Source organism: Symsagittifera roscoffensis, chromosome 8, assembly GCF_963678635.1.
Source record: "Symsagittifera roscoffensis chromosome 8, txSymRosc1.1, whole genome shotgun sequence".
Taxonomy (NCBI): Eukaryota; Metazoa; Xenacoelomorpha; order Acoela; family Convolutidae; genus Symsagittifera; species Symsagittifera roscoffensis.
The window spans coordinates 8,433,887-8,455,608 of NC_087069.1; the positions used below are offsets into that span (position 1 = coordinate 8,433,887).

General features: G+C 33.9%; 1 protein-coding gene across 1 annotated transcript; it reads left to right on the plus strand.

Moving 5' to 3' along the window:
* Positions 1-22: 22 nt before the first annotated feature.
* Positions 23-21,331, plus strand: LOC134853447 (uncharacterized). Its single transcript, XM_063869446.1, has 5 exons — positions 23-29; positions 12,386-12,509; positions 13,298-13,473; positions 15,924-16,054; positions 21,007-21,331. Exons 1-5 carry the CDS (start codon positions 23-25, stop codon positions 21,235-21,237), a joined length of 669 nt encoding a protein of 222 aa, XP_063725516.1. The 3' UTR covers positions 21,238-21,331.
* The last annotated feature ends 391 nt before the right edge of the window (positions 21,332-21,722 follow it).

The window sequence follows — 21,722 nt, forward strand, 5'->3', positions numbered from 1 at the left end:
AAAAAAAAAAATAATAAACTATATGACTGGTTAGTATAAGGATGGGTTCGTTGATTTTTCCAACAAAAAAAAACCTTGGTTTCGGTTTCTTTGTTTTAAAAACTATTGGGCGCCAATGACAATGGCAATACTTTTGGGTGATTCAGATTCCAATTTCAAATCGTAGTTTAGTTGTTGCTTTTAAATGATTTCTTTCTGATTTTTGAGTTTTGAGTCTTTCAGTTTACTAATTTGGCACCATAATCATGTCAAAAATGTGGTAAAATTAGGTTCGGCAAAGATTAAAGTTCAAATGTCGTAGACAGGCTTATTATTCAAATTATCCGAAAACGGAAAAAAATGGGTTTTTTACTGAAAACAATAGATAGATGCGATACACTCGCCCTTCCTCCAGTTTGGCGAATGCTTAAAGCAAAGCTAGAAAGGTTTCGTTCTTCCTATGAGCCTGCGGTGATGATAATTCAACTAGTTTGTTCAAGCATTGGCCTAATTTGTTGTTTTTATAGAATTTTAGAAAACTTGAATGTTTTATTCTTTTGTCATGTGTCTAAAATATTTTCAATTCATGTTGCATCTATTGTTCAATGATTAAAATATTTGATATTATACGTAATAATTTAGTTTTTTTTAATTTTATAATTGGGTCAACTCAAATTATACCGCAACGATTTGTTTTTCAACTATTTTCTAATTTCGTCTAAAATTTGCACTTTAATTTTTGGCTATTATAATTTTAGTCTAAAAAATAGAACCTCATTTTACTTTATGACAGATCAGCGTTGTAATTAAATTTCTACGTCTCGTTCATTTTAAAAGGAAAGTATGTGGAGTATATTGAACTAAAAATACAACGTGGTGTTAAAATTATTTATCCCATGCCAGTCATTTTCTTTTGTTTTTAGTCAATCGAGAAGGAGAAAATCCCTTTTAACTCGCACATTTTGTTTCCCTAAAAAATTAATCAAATAATTTTATTTGGACTTCATTTTTTTTTGCTTTATAGTATGGATTATTATAACACGCAAAATAAAGACTAGCGCAAACTTTGAGACTATTTCATAGCTAAAAATGAACCAGCTGATTCTGTTGTTCTTTCTTCTCTGCGTGATTGGAGCTTGGATGCAATTGTATGTGAGCAAAACCAACTGATGAATCGATGAAGGTCTCGCAGTAACGCGCAACGTCCAATCGAACCAGACCAACCAAAATTTCGAGGCGCGAAAGCGGGATCTTTGCTTCGTGGCGAGAAAGCGGGAAAGCGGAACCAGGGTTGACCAACAATGCTGTTCATACAAGTGGTTATTTGGAAAAATGTAATCAAACAGTTTTCATGCAGTTTTTTAGGATCAGAAAATTGCATGAAAGTTCTATGATTAGTGATTTTGCAAATATGAAAACTGTAAAACTAGCATTTTTCCCTGAAGTTTTTTTTGCAGTTTTTCTAAGTTTAATTCCTCAACTTTTTTTTGCTTCTGATCGTACTCGAACAAAAGTGGCAAACACCATGTTTGCTGCAAGCTAGAGTTAGGGAGGTTAAACGGTCTTGCATGAACAATGCAATGAAATTGCAGTTTTCTGAAAATGACAACAAACGTCACAGAAAAGTACAGAGATTTGAGCTGTCATATTTGGAGGCAGCAAATGTAATCCATGGGATTACTCTCACAGTGCCCAAGAAAGGGTTAAGAATTTCAAATTTTAAAGAAAAAAATTTACTTTTCCTCTTTCTAAAAAATGTTCGAAAAATCACAAAAAAAAAACGCATTTCTCGTCATATCAAAGATTTGAGCAGTGATTTTTGGAGGCAAAACTTGCAACCCTTAGGATTACCCTGGTAGAGAAGCTATAAAGATGGGAATTGCAAATTTTGTGAAAAATTTGATATTCAAAATCTTTGAACAATTTTAACAAAAAACATAACAAACGTACGTCACATCTCGGGAACTCAGAGCATTTGAGCAGTCACAGTTGAACGCAAGATTTGGGACTTGGAACTCCTGAAACTACACTTACAGTACTTAACTGCATGAATGGGAAGTTCAAACTTTCTGAATATTTTTAAATCCAAGTTTTCTGAAAATTGAAAAAACAAACAGAAATTGTCAGATCTCATTTTCCGGAAGAATTGGACAATGTGGTCTATAAATTTAACTGTAAATTTTGCTGGTGAGGGAGAGAGCCTTTTTTAGGCCGAAAAAATTGCCAAAAACTGCATGCAATTCTTTAATAGTGGCGCAGCACTTACTTCTAGGGGGCATTTTAGCTATGTCCTTTCAAAATCTGAGATTCAAACTATAAAAATAAAGTTTTATTTTTCTTTAGAATCATTGAAGGGAACAATTCGACTTGTCATCAAAGGTTTTCACTTTATCAGTCTCTCTCATTTTGTCGGGCGTTAGTCTTGTCGGCTCATTGACCGTGCAAGTATTGTGCTTATTCTCATTTTGGGGAAATGGGTCTAGGTCGTCGACAATAATACAAATATTGTTCGCTTCTTTAAGATCGGTTGAAAAACATCTTGACTTCAAACTATGATCGATTCTAGTCGGCGTCGATGAAACCGAAACTGGTTCAGATACCGAAAATTTGTTTGGATTTTTTTTATTGGCGTGTGATTGTTGTGACGTAATACTTCCGTTTATGGTAGTTCTAGGAGGCGGTGATTGCATTGAAGTTATTCCCGAATCTGATTGGCCGACCCAAACTTGTTTAGTTGATCGGTGTATTTGTAGTTTTGAATCGCTTGAAATGTTTTCACCATCTTTTGATGAAATGATTTCTCGCGGGCTATTTCGAATGTTGTTCCACTCATCTTTGAAGTTTAGTTTGACTTTCGATTGGTTCATACTCTAAACGAAGTATTATAGAAAAATAAATAATGTTTTTGCATAAAATGTTTTTGAATGAAAAAATAGTAATGGATTAAAACCAATATCAGCGTTATTAAAGTGCAAAAAAAAACTAATACATAATTGGAAGTTTCTGTTAGAATTATTTATATACGGAATCAGGAAGTAATAAAATGTTTTCAGTGTTCCATAATAATATAATTGCAGGTTGATATAAAATTCAAGTTTTGCGTACGGCAAAAACTGAATAGCTCAGAAAAATAGTTTTTCCTAAAATGGAAAAGCAGCATTTTAGTTTGAAACCAGGAGTTAGATGAATAAATTATGTCCAAAAACATGCCGCAAACAAACTTAGCCATTTCACATCAATAAAACCGTCATAGAGTTCAAATAGTAGCAGGAAATCCAAAAATAAGCAAACACTTTCCATATATTTAAATTTGAAATGAATAATAAATGAGACGATCCAACTAAAAGCTACCTTTCCTCAAAATCATTACATTGCTAATGCGGAAAAAACTCTCAAAATATTATATTTGATCATCAGCATCAGTGCAAAAAATGGTTCAAATTTTTAAAATAAATTTCAAAATCATGAATTATTCAGCAAGCCACAAGGAACTCAGGTACTAAATGATTTTTACGTGAGAAGATTAATAAGAAACGGAAAAAGTAGTCAGATTGTGTGTGTGAGTTTTCGTCTTAAACGGCGTCGGTTAATCCCTTCAAACCATGAAGATTTCATCTAACTTTTGGTTTGATCACAAATTGCAAGCAAAGCATCAAAAAAATAATCCACACAGGTTAACAAAAAAAAACTCAAAAAAAAAATGGAAATAAACGTTGTCTGGTCACCAGAATAGGTTCTAAAACTTTATTGTCGAAAAATATCTGTTGTTGAGAAAATTATTGTTTATTAAACAAGACTTATACTTTACGCTGATAAACAGCATATACCTTTACGGGTATTTTAGTTAGAATGCAAAACGCAAAAATTGGCTAACTTTTTCGAAACATTTCTTTACGACGGATTTTTTCACGAAGGGTTGGGGGTCCAAACAATATTAACTAGCAATAGAGTATTTAGAAACTTTTTGAACATGTAATAGAAGTTGCTCAATGATACGTTACAAAAAAAACTTGTCGTATCATTACTTCAACGGACACAATTTCCATCCAAAAAGCATGAACACAAACTTGCAGTACATGTACTATTGTCTAATGAAAATAAATCCGTTCAAAAGCAGCTGTAGTTATAGAGCAGAATCATCCAAAACTTTTCCTTGTTCCAACCTTCTCAAGCTTAAATTCCAGACCAAGAAAATTTTGATTAAAAAAAGTTAAACAGAAAATTCGATTTTGAAGTTTTCATCCCACGTCAAGAACAATTTTCCTGGAAACATCGAAAACGACGTGTTAGCAGTAAATCGTATGTTGGTCACAAGCATTTGGCAGAATGGTTTCATGAGTTAGAAGGTCCCCAACGTTATATCTATAAGATTAAAACAAAAAATTCTACATTTATGGCTCAAGCTTTCCATTAGTCATAAAGCAATATTCAATATAACCTTTGGATTATCAAATCTTTAGCAGTAAAAAAAATGTCAAAAAATTATTGAACGTTATATTTGTTTCGCAGAAAGGTTTTTATAAAAATGGCATCTGAAACCCAAAAGCACCTACGCTCATATGAGAACAAATGAGCCGGATGAGTTTCCATGAATAGACACAACTGAGTCCTCAAAAATTCAAGCCGATTCAAGAAAATGACACGCTAAACTTCTGGTATACCAGGGCAGAGCCCTGAAAATAACGGCTTTTTTTCATTGATCTCAAACAGTTTTTCGCTATATAAAATTTGATGAAGTGTAAAATTTGAAATCCAAATTTTACCTTTCCCTCACTCAAAAGCCCATGCCAGTTAGTAGGTGTTAGAAGTTGAGTCAATTAGCTTGCCTCAAAACAATTTTGAGTGACTCGGTAATTCATTGGAGATAGGTCGAAAAAACTGATGGAATATCTGTGCTTGGGTTGAATTGTTTTTCTCCAGACAAATTTCGGCTTTTTAACTAACAATTTTTGACGAATTTTTTTAAAAAAATATCAGTCAAAAGGTATTGTTGCACTGAACTCAAAATTTGAAAAAATACCTGTGATTATTTTTTTTAATGCTAAGGGGTTTTAGAGATTGTCATTTGGTCAGCTTCGGATAATTAAAGCGCGATACATCCCATGCTAATAAGGCGATAGCGGAGATTGATTCCGATTAAGAATTCAATCTAAATAGGATTCCAGCAGGCTATTTTATCTAATTAATACTTTGCTATGTGCGACCAAAGTCACTTTGTTCTCTACAAAGTGAGTGTAAGAGAGTGGTTCTCAAAAAAGTTCAAAAAAATGAACTTTTTTTTCGAAAATTTCATCAATTCTTGGAAAGCGAACCTTACTCCATAGACCTTAAATGCAGATGGAAGTTTCAGAGCCCTGCCTTGATACCAGCAGCCAAGTTCGCGTTTATGCTTTTAACAACATAGATTGATTTTTGAAAGCGCGCTTAGAAGCGCCCCGATTATGGTCAAATTAACAAGGATCAAAACCCCAAAAAATTACAAATATTAATCACTCGTGAAATCTTTTGCTTAAAATTGAAATAAAAGAATCGATATTTTGTGGCTAGTTTAAAATCAAATATGAAAGATGCTTATACATTGACAGGAAAACACATCACAATAATATCAGCAATCACAAGCTTCAATTTCTCCATTTGATCTTCCTCAATCAGGTAGCGTTCGATAAAAATTTTTCCTCAAAACATCCGCATGAATTATTTGAAACAAGAAAACGGCAAGTCACTTTGTGAGATACCTCCGATGTTTTTGTTGACATGGTTCATACAATTTGGCAAACCATGCTTGTTTCCTGCTGGGTTCAGATAAAAGCTTAACCAAAATTGATAAAAATAAATAGGAAATTTCCAAAAAAGAAAACGAGAATAGCCGGTCGCTGTGCAAATAGCACAGAACTTTCCGACCACATTCTCAAAGAAAAAAAGTTTTTTCTTCAAGCTAGGGTCTTTTTTAATATGATAATTCATGCAACCCAGTCTGATGACTATTCGCGGTACCTGATTTTGTGTGAAAAAAAAATAAAAAACATCCGAATACAAAAATGTTCCCCATTGGTATTGGTCAAAACAAAAAACAGCTGGAAACTCTGCAAGACGCACAAAAAGCACAAATTATTCCGACCGAACTGATTTGGGAAAAAAATTCAAAAATAGGAAATAATTTTGAAAAAATTGGAAAAAAATTGAAAATGGGTTAAACTGGGTAAAAAACTCAAGAAAACGCGGTAGTTTTAGTCACATGACGTCATGATTATAATACAATTAAGCATCCGAGGTTATGTTCCCATTGAACTCTGCCTAAAATATTCTGAAAACGAGAGGAATTCAGACCAGTTTTTTTGACACTAAGATAATTTGCGGATTTTATACAGAATCCCAGTCCCGAACAACAGATGTTCAATATGATTTCCTTGTTGACCCTCTACAAATTTTAAACGCACCCCACTTCAGAATGAAATACCGTTTCATGGGGGAAGCTTGTCAAGATTTTCTTTTATGCACTTTTCTGTCGCCCTGAAAATTTTTGTCGTCCTGAAAATCGTCACTCATTACAGCTAGCTATTTTGCTGATTTCTTTTTCAATTACAAACTAAACTTTTTTCCTTGGCTTACTTCAGTTTTAGCAAATTATAGTTTTTAAGCAAAGCTTTATAAAATATTGGAAAAGTTTTTGCATTAAAAAATTTCTTACAATGAAAAAAAAATCATTTTAGTTCAACTTAATTCCGCGTTGAACTGTTTGCTTTCAATATAAAGAATTAATTTAAAAAATTTCAAAACTAGTTTTTTGTCTTTTAATCATTTGAGGGGTTCAACAAAACACGAATATTTGCTTACTTTGCTCGATTTTTTCCCCAAACCCAAAAAAAAGTGGGGAAGGCTAAAAAATGAAAGAGACTTTACAGCAACTCAACCAATCGTCTGAAAAACCTATTCAATCAAGGGAGATTTTTGTAAGGGTTATCTTGGTTGGAAGATTTTGCAGGATGTAGATTATCTTTTAAATGAAAGATATGAGATTATCTTGCTAATGTGTTGAAAGAGAAAGGTAGGTAGGTTATTTTGCGAGATCTTGCAAAATAACCATCCTAAAAACTCCGGCTTAAATAACAAATAATTAAGCGAAATTAGGTATATGATTAAAACCAGCAAATTTTAATTAAAATTGCAAAAAATTTATTAAGTTAGTTGAAAAAAAACGATTGGGGAATTGGTTGTTTTCGGTTTCTGAGATTTGAAAAATTTGAGTTTCACCAAAAAATCTGAAGTGCCATTAAAAAAATTGCAAATGAGAGTCACCAAAGCCTCCAGTAATTATTGACGACGCTAGAAAGATCAACAGACATAGGAAATAGGGGGAAAATGAGTGAAAAAAAAAACTAAAATTCATCTTTTGCTTTTAGTGATTATCTTTGCTTGCAATTATGTCAAAACATTCATTTTCGTTTTGGCGACAATTTGTGTTTATCTTTTTTGAAAAATTTAGCTATATGTAGCCGATCCAACTTTAAAAATAGCCACCTAACTAAAAAAAACGAGAAAAAAAATTAAACAATTTGGGCGGAACCGCCTAGCGGGCTGGGCGTAATCATTCGTAGCTAAGATTGTTTCCTTCTTGCACGAACGCTATAACTTGTCTTAGCGCGTTAAGCTGTTTTTTTTCCACACAAAACGACATCTTGGAAGATCTTACTTATCTTTAAAAGAGGTTATATTCAAAGGTCTTTTAAAGAGAAACAAATTTTTACAAAATCTTGCAAAATATCTTCCCTTCACTGAGGAATACACTAAGCAATTGTGTATTGAGGAATACACTAAGCCTTTCCCTCACTCAAAAGCCCATGCCAGTTAGTAGGTGTTAGAAGTTGAGTCAATTAGCTTGCCTCAAAACAATTTTGAGTGACTCGGTAATTCATTGGAGATAGGTCGAAAAAACTGATGGAATATCTGTGCTTGGGTTGAATTGTTTTTCTCCAGACAAATTTCGGCTTTTTAACTAACAATTTTTGACGAATTTTTTAAAAAAAATATCAGTCAAAAGGTATTGTTGCACTGAACTCAAAATTAAAAAAAATACCTGTGATTATTTTTTTTAATGCTAAGGGGTTTTAGAGATTGTCATTTGGTCAGCTTCGGATAATTAAAGCGCGATACATCCCATGCTAATAAGGCGATAGCGGAGATTGATTCCGATTAAGAATTCAATCTAAATAGGATTCCAGCAGGCTATTTTATCTAATTAATACTTTGCTATGTGCGACCAAAGTCACTTTGTTCTCTACAAAGTGAGTGTAAGAGAGTGGTTCTCAAAAAAGTTCAAAAAAATGAACTTTTTTTTCGAAAATTTCATCAATTCTTGGAAAGCGAACCTTACTCCATAGACCTTAAATGCAGATGGAAGTTTCAGAGCCCTGCCTTGATACCAGCAGCCAAGTTCGCGTTTATGCTTTTAACAACATAGATTGATTTTTGAAAGCGCGCTTAGAAGCGCCCCGATTATGGTCAAATTAACAAGGATCAAAACCCCAAAAAATTACAAATATTAATCACTCGTGAAATATTTTGCTTAAAATTGAAATAAAAGAATCGATATTTTGTGGCTAGTTTAAAATCAAATATGAAAGATGCTTATACATTGACAGGAAAACACATCACAATAATATCAGCAATCACAAGCTTCAATTTCTCCATTTGATCTTCCTCAATCAGGTAGCGTTCGATAAAATTTTTTCCTCAAAACATCCGCATGAATTATTTGAAACAAGAAAACGGCAAGTCACTTTGTGAGATACCTCCGATGTTTTTGTTGACATGGTTCATACAATTTGGCAAACCATGCTTGTTTCCTGCTGGGTTCAGATAAAAGCTTAACCAAAATTGATAAAAATAAATAGGAAATTTCCAAAAAAGAAAACGAGAATAGCCGGTCGCTGTGCAAATAGCACAGAACTTTCCGACCACATTCTCAAAGAAAAAAAGTTTTTTCTTCAAGCTAGGGTCTTTTTTAATATGATAATTCATGCAACCCAGTCTGATGACTATTCGCGGTACCTGATTTTGTGTGAAAAAAAAATAAAAAACATCCGAATACAAAAATGTTCCCCATTGGTATTGGTCAAAACAAAAAACAGCTGGAAACTCTGCAAGACGCACAAAAAGCACAAATTATTCCGACCGAACTGATTTGGGAAAAAAATTCAAAAATAGGAAATAATTTTGAAAAAATTGGAAAAAAATTGAAAATGGGTTAAACTGGGTAAAAAACTCAAGAAAACGCGGTAGTTTTAGTCACATGACGTCATGATTATAATACAATTAAGCATCCGAGGTTATGTTCCCATTGAACTCTGCCTAAAATATTCTGAAAACGAGAGGAATTCAGACCAGTTTTTTTGACACTAAGATAATTTACGGATTTTATACAGAATCCCAGTCCCGAACAACAGATGTTCAATATGATTTCCTTGTTGACCCTCTACAAATTTTAAACGCACCCCACTTCAGAATGAAATACCGTTTCATGGGGGAAGCTTGTCAAGATTTTCTTTTATGCACTTTTCTGTCGCCCTGAAAATTTTTGTCGTCCTGAAAATCGTCACTCATTACAGCTAGCTATTTTGCTGATTTCTTTTTCAATTACAAACTAAACTTTTTTCCTTGGCTTACTTCAGTTTTAGCAAATTATAGTTTTTAAGCAAAGCTTTATAAAATATTGGAAAAGTTTTTGCATTAAAAAATTTCTTACAATGAAAAAAAAAATCATTTTAGTTCAACTTAATTCCGCGTTGAACTGTTTGCTTTCAATATAAAGAATTAATTTAAAAAATTTCAAAACTAGTTTTTTGTCTTTTAATCATTTGAGGGGTTCAACAAAACACGAATATTTGCTTACTTTGCTCGATTTTTTCCCCAAACCCAAAAAAAAGTGGGGAAGGCTAAAAAATGAAAGAGACTTTACAGCAACTCAACCAATCGTCTGAAAAACCTATTCAATCAAGGGAGATTTTTGTAAGGGTTATCTTGGTTGGAAGATTTTGCAGGATGTAGATTATCTTTTAAATGAAAGATATGAGATTATCTTGCTAATGTGTTGAAAGAGAAAGGTAGGTAGGTTATTTTGCGAGATCTTGCAAAATAGCCATCCTAAAAACTCCGGCTTAAATAACAAATAATTAAGCGAAATTAGGTATATGATTAAAACCAGCAAATTTTAATTAAAATTGCAAAAAATTTATTAAGTTAGTTGAAAAAAAAACGATTGGGGAATTGGTTGTTTTCGGTTTCTGAGATTTGAAAAATTTGAGTTTCACCAAAAAATCTGAAGTGCCATTAAAAAAATTGCAAATGAGAGTCACCAAAGCCTCCAGTAATTATTGACGACGCTAGAAAGATCAACAGACATAGGAAATAGGGGGAAAATGAGTGAAAAAAAAAACTAAAATTCATCTTTTGCTTTTAGTGATTATCTTTGCTTGCAATTATGTCAAAACATTCATTTTCGTTTTGGCGACAATTTGTGTTTATCTTTTTTGAAAAATTTAGCTATATGTAGCCGATCCAACTTTAAAAATAGCCACCTAACTAAAAAAAACGAGAAAAAAAATTAAACAATTTGGGCGGAACCGCCTAGCGGGCTGGGCGTAATCATTCGTAGCTAAGATTGTTTCCTTCTTGCACGAACGCTATAACTTGTCTTAGCGCGTTAAGCTGTTTTTTTTCCACACAAAACGACATCTTGGAAGATCTTACTTATCTTTAAAAGAGGTTATATTCAAAGGTCTTTTAAAGAGAAACAAATTTTTACAAAATCTTGCAAAATATCTTCCCTTCACTGAGGAATACACTAAGCAATTGTTTTCCACTTTTTTCTCGCACCGAAATTTCATGGATAACAATCGAGTATGATGGAGTTTTGCTGACTAAAATGTTGTCTGTATAAACGACTTTCATAGCAATCGTAGACAAAGTAATGGATTTTTAATCCATTTTAATCGATTATTTTCGAAAAATAAAAAAAATAAAGTCTATTATAATCGAGTATAATTAACTTTTGTTTTCAAAATAATGGATAATTTTTGTACATAAAAATCATGAAAATTGATTAGATTTTGTAAACAATGACTCTACTTTTTGCAAAACTCGACCAAACCCGTTCATCCAGGGGCGGCCGATATGAAGTAACTTTCTAAAAAGTGCCCAAAAACGGCATTTTTGACCATTTTTTTCCAAAAATTTGCCTCCGTTTTTTAAGTGTTTTGGGAGTGCTCGGATATTTAAATTGGCCGACCTGAAAAAAAACTGACTAAGTTTTCGGTTTTTCTTAAAGCACCCCACGTCCCCGCCACCTACGACCACCCCACGCCCCCCCCCCCCATACGTTCCTCCTAAGCGAGGTAACTGTGTAGTTCAGGTAAACGTGGGGTTGGGGGTAGTGTGAGGTCTACTCAACAACAGGCTGCCCCCACCCCACACCACGCCACCCGGTTTTGGGAGTGCTCGGAAATTCAAATTGGCCGAACTGAGAAAAAAACAGACTTAATTTTCAATTTTTTTTAAGTATCCCCCCGCGTCCCCCTCACGTCCTCCCCGGGTCCTCGCCACCTAGCGATTGAAATAAGGAAAAAGTTGAAATTTTGCGAGAGAACAAAATAATCCATTATAATCGATTATAATCAATAATATTGGGATTTTATTGCTCAACAAATAGTATCATTGTAATCCATTTTTAATTGATTATAATCGATTACTTTTGTTATTTTATAGAGACTGACAATAAAAATCCAATAATCCAAAAATCAAATTCAATCGATTATTATCCACAAAACTTCAGTGCGGGTTTCTCGGGGTCATTTGTAATAAATTTTTCGGGGTCATAGTTCCTAAAGGTCATAGTACAAATATGAAGGCCATATTTCTCTTGTAATAAATAGAGGATCAAAACTCAATTATTTGCAATTATCTGTTTGAGTTTGAAAGTTGTTAGCTAATTCCAAACCTAACATTTGTATCTCGAAAGAGCAAATTTGTGTACAAATTTACAGAATTGATTATCGTAATTTCTAAGTTGCCGAACTTTTGCAGAAAAACAATCATGAAAAAACATTGGGATTCATTGATCAACATATGTGGATTTTCTTTATCAAATTTTAATTTTTTGCTCTTATTAATTCTTTCACACGGTCAGCATCATCATGGAACAATTTAGGATGCATTACAATTTAAAAAATTCAATTTTCATCTCAGATAAAAATGAAGTTTTGATAACAGATTTTAGCCAACAACTGCTTTTCATTAGCAAAAAAATCAAACTTAGTTAGCCTTGCATTTGACAAAAAAAATCCTTAAATATTTAACAAAAGCAACCTACCATCAATTTTCAAAAAAGGCTTAAGTTTTGTTTGATTTTAAGTTGAGACGTTGTCGTCTGTGCCATCGATCGAAATTGATTCGAATGTGCCGCGGAACTGGGCTTCTCTTATGTTTCAACTGCCCACAGACCGAAACGAAGCTGGAAGAGCCTGTTCCCTGAAAAGGTCAGTCTTCGAGGTCAAAGAATTAAAGGTCAGAGAAGTTACAAGTAAGATGAGTTGAAGGTCAAAAAGCAGTCGTACTCTAAAGGTCAAAGTAGTTGGACGTATTTGATATGCATACAAACTAGCAGATTTCTAACTGTAAAAACTTAAGCAAAAAAAATGTTCAAAATTTAACACGTTCGGATTTTGCCAGCACTGATAGAGTCAGAAAAAATTAGCGTCTGGAAAAAATGGCTGTTTAAACTTTGCTTTTAAGTGCGCTAATTGGCTGAAATTGAGTTTGAAAGAAACAATTTTCACGTTAACAAGTGAAAAATAACCTAAACCTATTTTACTGGAAATTATATCTGGTTCCCGTTCTTGCGGCAAAAGCTTACAAAAACTTTGATTTCATATAAAATTGAATTTATATTTCATATAGAATTTTTTCCTTAAAAAACGAACACGCAGGTCAGTAAAACTATGCGCTACTTGTCCAGCAACCGTCTGTTATCGACTATTTTTTTATTATTATTATTATTATGATTATTATTTTTATTATTATTATTATGAATTTTATGATTATGATTATTATGATTATTATCATGATTATTATGATTATTATTATTATTTTTATTATTATTATTATTATGATTATTATTATTATTATTATTATTATTTATTATTATGATTAATATTAATATTATGATCATTATTATGATTATTATTATTATTATTATTATTATTATGATTATTATTATTATGATTTTAAATCATTTATTTTTTATCATTTGTTTCTTTTAATCTAGCAACTTTTTCTGCCTGCAAGGCTACAGAACAATGGGTGATCGCAGTGCACACGAAGAGTCCGACTACGAATCAGACTATTTGTCCGATCTTCCGACTGAGGAGTTAGCCAATGAGTTCAGTTCCACAATCGACATGTGGTGGACAAGTATTAATATGTTCAGCGACAAAGATAATGGTGAAAAGTTTAAATTGTGTTATACATTTACTATGTACCCCCTTTTTTATGAGATGGAAAACGGCCATAATAGCGGGGGTTACTTGGAGAGAGGTGGGAGGGGGCTTCATCACAAAAAAACAACCTGTAGATTTAGAGGATTGCTTCTCTAGGTTCGTTTTCTCTTTCCTAATGACACCGCAAAAAGATCCCTTGGGTAGTGAATTCAGCGGGGCGAACGAGATTCACTACTATCTACAATCCCGAAAAGGTTAGTTGGTGGCAACTATTCTGTATTGTATTATGATGCTTGCCCCTTCTTGCGTACTGCTCTCACGCTGTCTTGTCTACTCGACACAATCGCAAGAACTTCCAATAATAATTTAATTCAGATAAGTATAAGTCTAATTACAGAAGACTCTGAGTGGCCAGAATCTAATCTAATAACCAAATCAAAAGGAAAGGATCCGCCACCAAATCACCCATCCGCACATGTTTTAAGACTATATCCATCCCCCTGTCAACTATGCCACGCAACAAATTCAATTTTTTTTATCAGTCTTCTCACGTTTATTAGATACCCGATATCCTGTAGGTGACACAATTTGACCAAGCAAACAAAGGTCGCACATTTCTGATCAACTAATTCCTGACATCAGTTGTTCAGCCCTCGCGTTCAACTCAACCTCCAAACCATGCTATGTTTACTCAGTGGGCTTCCCAAGGGCTTTAATTTAATTATCCCGCTAATTTTCCGACCTCCAAAGGGTAGGGGGAGACTTTTTCATGGGTAGCTAGTTCATTCCAAACATCAAAATTTTCTATCCGTACTCTATTCCAATCCCGACATTCTATCAGGGGAACGCTATTAGGGGTCAAATTAAACCAAAAGTCACCTCCGGGAAGCCAAGTAAATTCCCTGTCCGTTTATGCTCTTTAGGAGACTTAATTCTAATGCCGCAGTCCTATTACTATCAATTTCCTCTGCGACTAATTTTCTTTAGTCTAGTTGAATTGCTATTAATCGATCTTTCGCCAAGCTAAACAGTACCCAATGTTTACCAAGTCCATTTTCATTTAACTCTACTACTTCAAGGTTGCAATATAAATCTATATCTCTATCAGTTTTTGCTCTAGATCCCAATATATAATCTTCTTTCCAATTTTTAGCAAGGTGACCCATTTTCATTTCCAGGGGTTGGGCTGGAAAATACGCAATTTTCCGGTGTTAATCTCTGTTTTTCCATGCAATTTTGGTGTCAAAAAGCCCAACGGTCAAATTAATGTCAACCAGGGGTCAACCGAGGTCAAGCATTCATATTTGAGTTCAAAACGTCATGTGGGTCCTAGCCACCAAGTTCCATCCGTATCCAATAAAGACTTCACAAGTTATCCCAGTTCTGAAGTCCATTATCTTTTTTCCGGAAAAAAGCTATTAACACCGAAGGAATCGCCAGAGGCTTTTCACTCACAAGTGGTCCTTTTTTGGGGTTCGTATCTTATGTCGATTGCTGCAATAAACTCATAATGCCACCGTTCATTATTTTGCGTCATTTGCCTATTGCCGGTCTGACGGGGTGCTTTTTCAACGGGGTGTTCAAATTGTAACACAAGAAGTATCTTGCCATTAACTATCATCCCTTTAAGTTTCAGCTCCCTGTGATCAATGGAAGCCGAGAAACGACTTCCGGAAGTTAGGGATGGGTTTGTTTACTTAGGGCATAAAACCGGAAGTGGTAGTCCTAGGGGTCTGATGTTCCAAAATTAAGCTTCCCTTAACTAGGCCTACAACATATTTAAATTAGAGCCCAATAACGCCGCTAGTTTCCGAGTTCTAATAGGGCCATTTACACTTTCGGGAACCGTTATCACTTGTCTCCAGAGGTCCCGTTTTTCGTATGCCTGAGTCAAATCATCTCTAGTATCGCTCCTTTGATTTTCATAACATTAGCTTCCTTAGTTCCGATTTTGGGGGGTTAGGCATTTTTGTCAAAATTTATTTTCGGACATAGAAGGGACGATATACTCCAATTTTGATCTATTTTGAACTCGACCCTTTGTTTGCTGTACTACTTAAATTACTGAATAACCAATCTTACGCTCAAGTTACTGTAGCATGTAATGCAGTAGAATCGCCAATTCTACATAGGCAACAGCTTCAAAAACGTCAAAAGTTCAACATTTTACGAAAGGAGATATTTTTCATACTTTTTTAATGCTGCAACAGTTTTTTCTGCAGTATATTAATTGTAATTCAAGTCGGATCAAAATAAGAATCCCCCATTCCTTTCAATCATACTGCAGCAAACTTAGTATTCTGATTCTCTACACAAAGCTTTAGTGATAAATTAGTGTATTTATTGATAGGGTTGGAGATTATTTAGTAGATATCATAGGGGAGGGGGGGGGGGGGAGGAGGATTGTAAAGTAGATCCTTTAATTCTTTTGTGAATATCCAAAATTGATTGCAGAAGAGTGCTGTGAGGATCAGACGAACAAGTATCTGCTCTATGGTTTGATCTACAGAAACATGTCTCCCACAGTCTACTTTTCACATCTTACCAACTTCTGGGACACTGGCAAACAACTCAACTACATCGGCGTCAGTATTCTTATTATATAGAGAATTGCGGAAAATTAAGACAGACAGAAATAATTAAAAAGAGCAATCTGCCAATTTTGAGCAACTTTTACATGCAATTTTGAATTTTTAGGTGACAATGAGTCATACTTTTTGTCTGAAAAATTAGCTTTTGCCTGCAAAATGTGTCTGAAATAGCTAATTTACTCTTTTTAACTATTTTTGTCTGCCCGAACTTTTTGCTACTAATTATAAATAAACAGTTAATGCCAAATTGTTGACAATATTGATGACCTCGAGCAAATTAATCGGTCAAAAACAATAGCAATTTCGGTTTAATAGTTTTTTGGGCATGGTTTTTACGTGTAAATCAGTGAAAAACAGAAATCTGACGTCAAAATGAGCAGTTTTAGGTTATTTAACTTCGTTCAGACTCGTTGAGCAAAAAAATATTGCCAACAATTTGGCATTAATTATGGAGAAAGATCTTCCCCAGCTGCATGAACAAGCAGCTGAATAAATACTACGGTAACCGTTCCCCAGAAAAAAAAAAAGAAAACATTTTACACATTTTTACCAACTTGAATGATAAAAACCACATTATATCTCCGTATGAAAAAAAAATACATAGCATTCAATCAACATGACTGATATTTTTTAAACAATGTATCAAACAAGGAAGGGATTGACAAAAAGCTTGTAAAAGTCCCTGCTGAGAGCCTTTACCCCTAAGATTTGTTTGAATCTGAAAGCTGAACTGACTTCAAAATATACGAATACACAAGGTTTTGTTCGTGCCGGTCGAAATACGTCTGGATTGGTTGAACTTGGTCGAAACGTAGGAGTATTTGGTCGCGCTTGCTGAAACATAACGTCGAAATGTCTGCCCGGAACGAAAGAAAAACAAAACTTACAATTATTTTTTTCTTGTTTTTGGAGACTTTCTAGACATGCACGTAATTTTGGGCCCGTAATACAACACAGCATTTACCAATAAAGCTTTGTACTTATCGATCCGTTCCCAAAATAAGTAGACTTTTTTAAATTTTTTTTTTTATTGGTTATATCGTTCGAACAATTGCTAAAACATCGAGTTCTCGTATGTCCGACAGCACACAAAATGAAGAAAAAAAATAATAATTACCATTTCTATAGTGGGTGAATTCGGAACTCTGTTCGCAAATTGGAAAACATTTTCATTTACAAAAATAAATCTCGAACAAGATCTACTGCCCATTCGAACAAAACTATCAGCCTTTCAATGATTCCCAAAAAAAATCTCAAGAAACTTTGATCTGTGGTCTTGGAAGAAAGATTGGATGGAAAGTCTTAGTCAAATTAAGTTTACTCAAAAAATTAACAACAAAAAGATTAGATGCAATTTTTTTAATGATCGGGAAAAAAGGTAGATAAGGGGCCAACAGTATTGTGAGCAAACAGTATTAAAAACGTGTAGAATATGAGCACACAGTAGATTAGATACGTGCAAACGGATCATTAGCAAACAAATAAATACTTGATTGAATATTTTTAATCAATTTGTTTTGCAATTAAAACACACAAATCAAATTTGATGAAGATTTAAAAACGTAGGCAAAAAAAACTATTTATTTTTAAAGCTTTGCACTTGCAATCAAAAAATTTAAATTTAATCAAAACAGCTCGGTGTACAATTTATCGTTCAGTGTATCCTTATCTTAGATTTCACTCTGAAAACAGACACCTGAAATTTAATCAATTGTCAAGAATGATAACCTAGATAATAAAGACATTTTATGAGAAAAATTTTTTTGGAACAATATTAAGATTGGAAGCTTCGCTTTCCTGAATAAAAACTAAACAGAACAATTTATATAATTTAATTGTTTATTCATTAGATATTAACCAAAAGCGTAGATTTTTATCGAAATTGGATGGAAATTATCAAAAATGAAACTGCATGATTTTGAATTCGAATTATCTGCCAAAAAAGAAGTAGCTCTGCGCAATCTACGTTAAATATGTTCGTATTTAATTGAAACAAGACTGCTCGTATATCCGGGCAAAGCCCTGAATAATCCGACTGTCCCTTGATTCTTATCGAATAGTTTTTGGGAAAAGAAAAAATTGAAAACCTATAAATTTTCGCCAATATAAAAGTAAACAAGACTGCTCGTATCAGGGCAAAGCCCTGAATGTTCTGACTGCCTTTTAAGGTCTATGGAGCAGTGATAACATAAAAAAATTCAAATGTAAAAAATACAAGACTGCTCGTATCAGGGCGAAACCCTGAATGTTCCGACTGCCTTTTAAGCTCTATGGAGCAGTAAAAACATGAAGAAAATTAAATGTAATGAAAATAGATAGATTTTTTTTTCTTCTAAAATTAGAAATTTTTTAATGAAATTCATCCCCCCACACGCCATATAAGGTACAAAAGGATAAATTTCGCTCCTTGTAACAAATCAATTATGGCAAATAAGCTTCTTGCAACCAATTTGGAACGATTTCTAAGACGGATTAAATCTCCGCTTACTCGTTAAGAGCGCGAAATATATCGCGCGTTAATTGTCCCAATTTGACCAAAATGGCAATCTTTAAACCACCATAACTTTACGAAAAATGATCACAGGTGAAATATTTTTTCAAGTTTAAGCTCAGGACAACAATACCTTTCGAATGATATAAAAAAAATTCCGCCAAAAATGGCTAGTTAAAAAGTCGAAATTTGTCTGAAGAAAAAAACCCGAGCACAAATATTCCGTTACTTTCGTATCGAAAGTCGGAACAAAATGTTGAGTCGTACGTAATTAATACGATCAATAAGCTAGCCTCAATTCAATTTGGAACGACTTTGCTGAGCGGGATAATTCACCACACACAAATAATTCGCGTTACGCTCTCAGCATTTTGAATCAATTTTTCAAAGCGCGCATAATTTAGTCCAGAACATGGTCAATTTGGCAATTTTCAAACCCCCAGAAGCTTACAAAAAACAATCGGAGGTAAAATATCTTTCTACATTTTTACTCAGGAAGTCGATATCTTCAATGGGGTATAAAAAAATTTCGTCGATAACTATTATTTTGATCGACGAAAATTGACTGAGTAAAAAAACACACCGAGCATAAATATCACACCGAGCACATCTTCGAAAGTCGGAACAATAAGACGACTCAATACATGAGCCTCAAGAGACAAAATTTTTTCAAATAAACAACCAAACAATTCTGAAATTTCTGATAAGCGCAATCAAAATCTTTAGAGTTTGATAATTTTGTCTTTTCGAGCCTTATTGTTATCATAGAAAGAAAGCGAGCATCTTTGGCTGGGTTTATTAGGGAGGATAATTGTTCTGAACACTTTTAACACTGTACTTTTGAGTTGTGTAGAAAAACGGAATAATATCTGAAAAACAATCATGATCCAAAACAGTTTATTAGCAATTGGTACTCAATTGGTACCCACTGCAAGAAGTAGGCAATATAATTAGCAGATAGGCCATCAAGCAGACTAAACTTTCCATTTTTATTTTGAGAAGTTTTTGATACCTCACGGCACCGGAGTTCTATGGATAATAATTGATTATATTGAATTTTTTCGATTAAAAAATTTCGACAAAAATCGATTATAATCGATTAAAAACGGATTACAATCCATTATTTGTTATATCAATATAACCCATTATAATCGGTTATAATCCATTAAAAATGGATTATATTTCGTATATTTTTTATGCCATTATAGTTGCTTTGAATCGGTTATAATCAATTATAATGGATTTTTTCGAGAGGTTAGTCATGAAATTTACAAGTCTTCTCAAAGTTATCGCATTTCCTGTTTAGTGCAGTTGCTTTATTAGGTTTCATAAAATGTTACATTTCACTTTTCAATTTATGTAATTTTTGTCTTATATACCCCGTTAACCCCTCCCTGTTTACCTCCCCCATCCCTTTTTTTCCTCCCTGTTTACACCCCTCCCCCTGTTTACTACAGCCGCCATTCGCCCCCCTCCCTTATTGGGGGTTATTTATTGGTAGTTGGTAGACTTTGGGGAGGGTTTTATGATTTACACCCCCCCCCCCCATTTATTGGTAGTTGGTAGACATGGGGGTGGGCGTAGGGATAAACGTAGGGGAGTGGGGGGAGGGGGATTGGGCAAACGCGGATGGGGGGCAAAATGGGGAGGGGGTTAATTCGATTAGGTTTAGATTGCGAGTAGGCCGTGAGTAACGCAGAAATGTTGCAAGTTTTGCGAATGATTTTGCAAAAAAATGTATAGATTATAATCCGTTATAATCAATTATAATGGATTTTAAATGGATTATAATTTATTATAATGGATTTTAAATGGATTATAATCCATTATAATGGATTTAAATGGATTGTTTTTACGAAAATAATCGATTATAATGACAATATAATCGATTTCGTAGTCTAAATTTGCCACAATAATGGATTATAATGACAACATTTTAGACAACATTCTTCCATTATAATCGATTATTATCCATGGAACTCCGGCGCGGGTGATAAAGAGCATAATGAGCTAGACGACAAAAATCTGTAAGTCAAAAATGAACAAAAATTGAAAAGCACTGGTGAAAAAAGCTGAATCTACCAAAAGTTCATATGACGATTTGTCTGGTTGTATCATTCAATTTAGAAGAAACATGTCGAGAAGGAAGACTGCCGGTATAATTAAACTAATATTAGAACAATTACAAAGAGATAACTAAGCCGACAAACTTGGGTCCAAAAACGACGGGAAAAAATTGAATCTACTTAACAATTTCCCTTCCCCTTTCTTGAAAGGGGTGGAAACTGTTAAGTAGATTCAAAAAAAGTTCCTGGCATCCAAAAAATTTTCGCAAAAAAAGCTTTGAATGAAATTTTTGTTAAAAGGAAACGCGCAAAATTTGAGTTCGTAATTACACATCCATTAAAAAATTGGAGTAGAACCGGAAATAACAATTTTATTTTGTTGGTCACAGGCCGATTATGACGCGAATAGATGTGTGAACATTATAACAGAACTGGGCTTCGGAGAGCCACCTTTAGTGGTTCATGCATTCCAAACATTAGCACACCCCTTCGTGTTTCCCGCTCTACCGGGGGGTGTTGCCTCTTTTCCAGTCACCAACACAAACCCATCAAGTGCGCTCACCTACACCTGGTTCAAACACAATGTGATTTGCAGGGGTCAACCTTGGATTTGCCGGTAGATTCTTTGGGGAAAGCAAGTAAAAAACTGACCAGGAGAACTTTCAAACAAAGCACAATAGTGCCCGCTACCTAGTTAAGTCAAAAAGAATTATAGTGGAGTTTTAACTTAAATTTTAGTTTTAAATTCTCATATAATGCAGCTCTTTCATTGCAAAAACAGTGAAAATATAAAATTTTTCTACTTTCAAGAAAAGTTATCGAACCTTGGTTTGTATTTCTTATTAAATTTTAGCTAGCACTCATGCTTAACTTCTGAGTTTGTGTTATTTCGAAGTATTTAGCTAGTAGTCTGAAGTACTTCAACAATGGCAACTTTTATTCAGAAAAACTCACCAACTCACTTTGAATAGTCATTAGCTTTGGTAGCTGCATATTGAACCTATGTCCAAAAGCAATCAGTGCTTATCCAAAAAGGAGGCTTCTTTAATTTAAGGCTTTATAACTTTAGGCTTCTTTATAAGGAGCTTTTTTGGTAATAACTTGG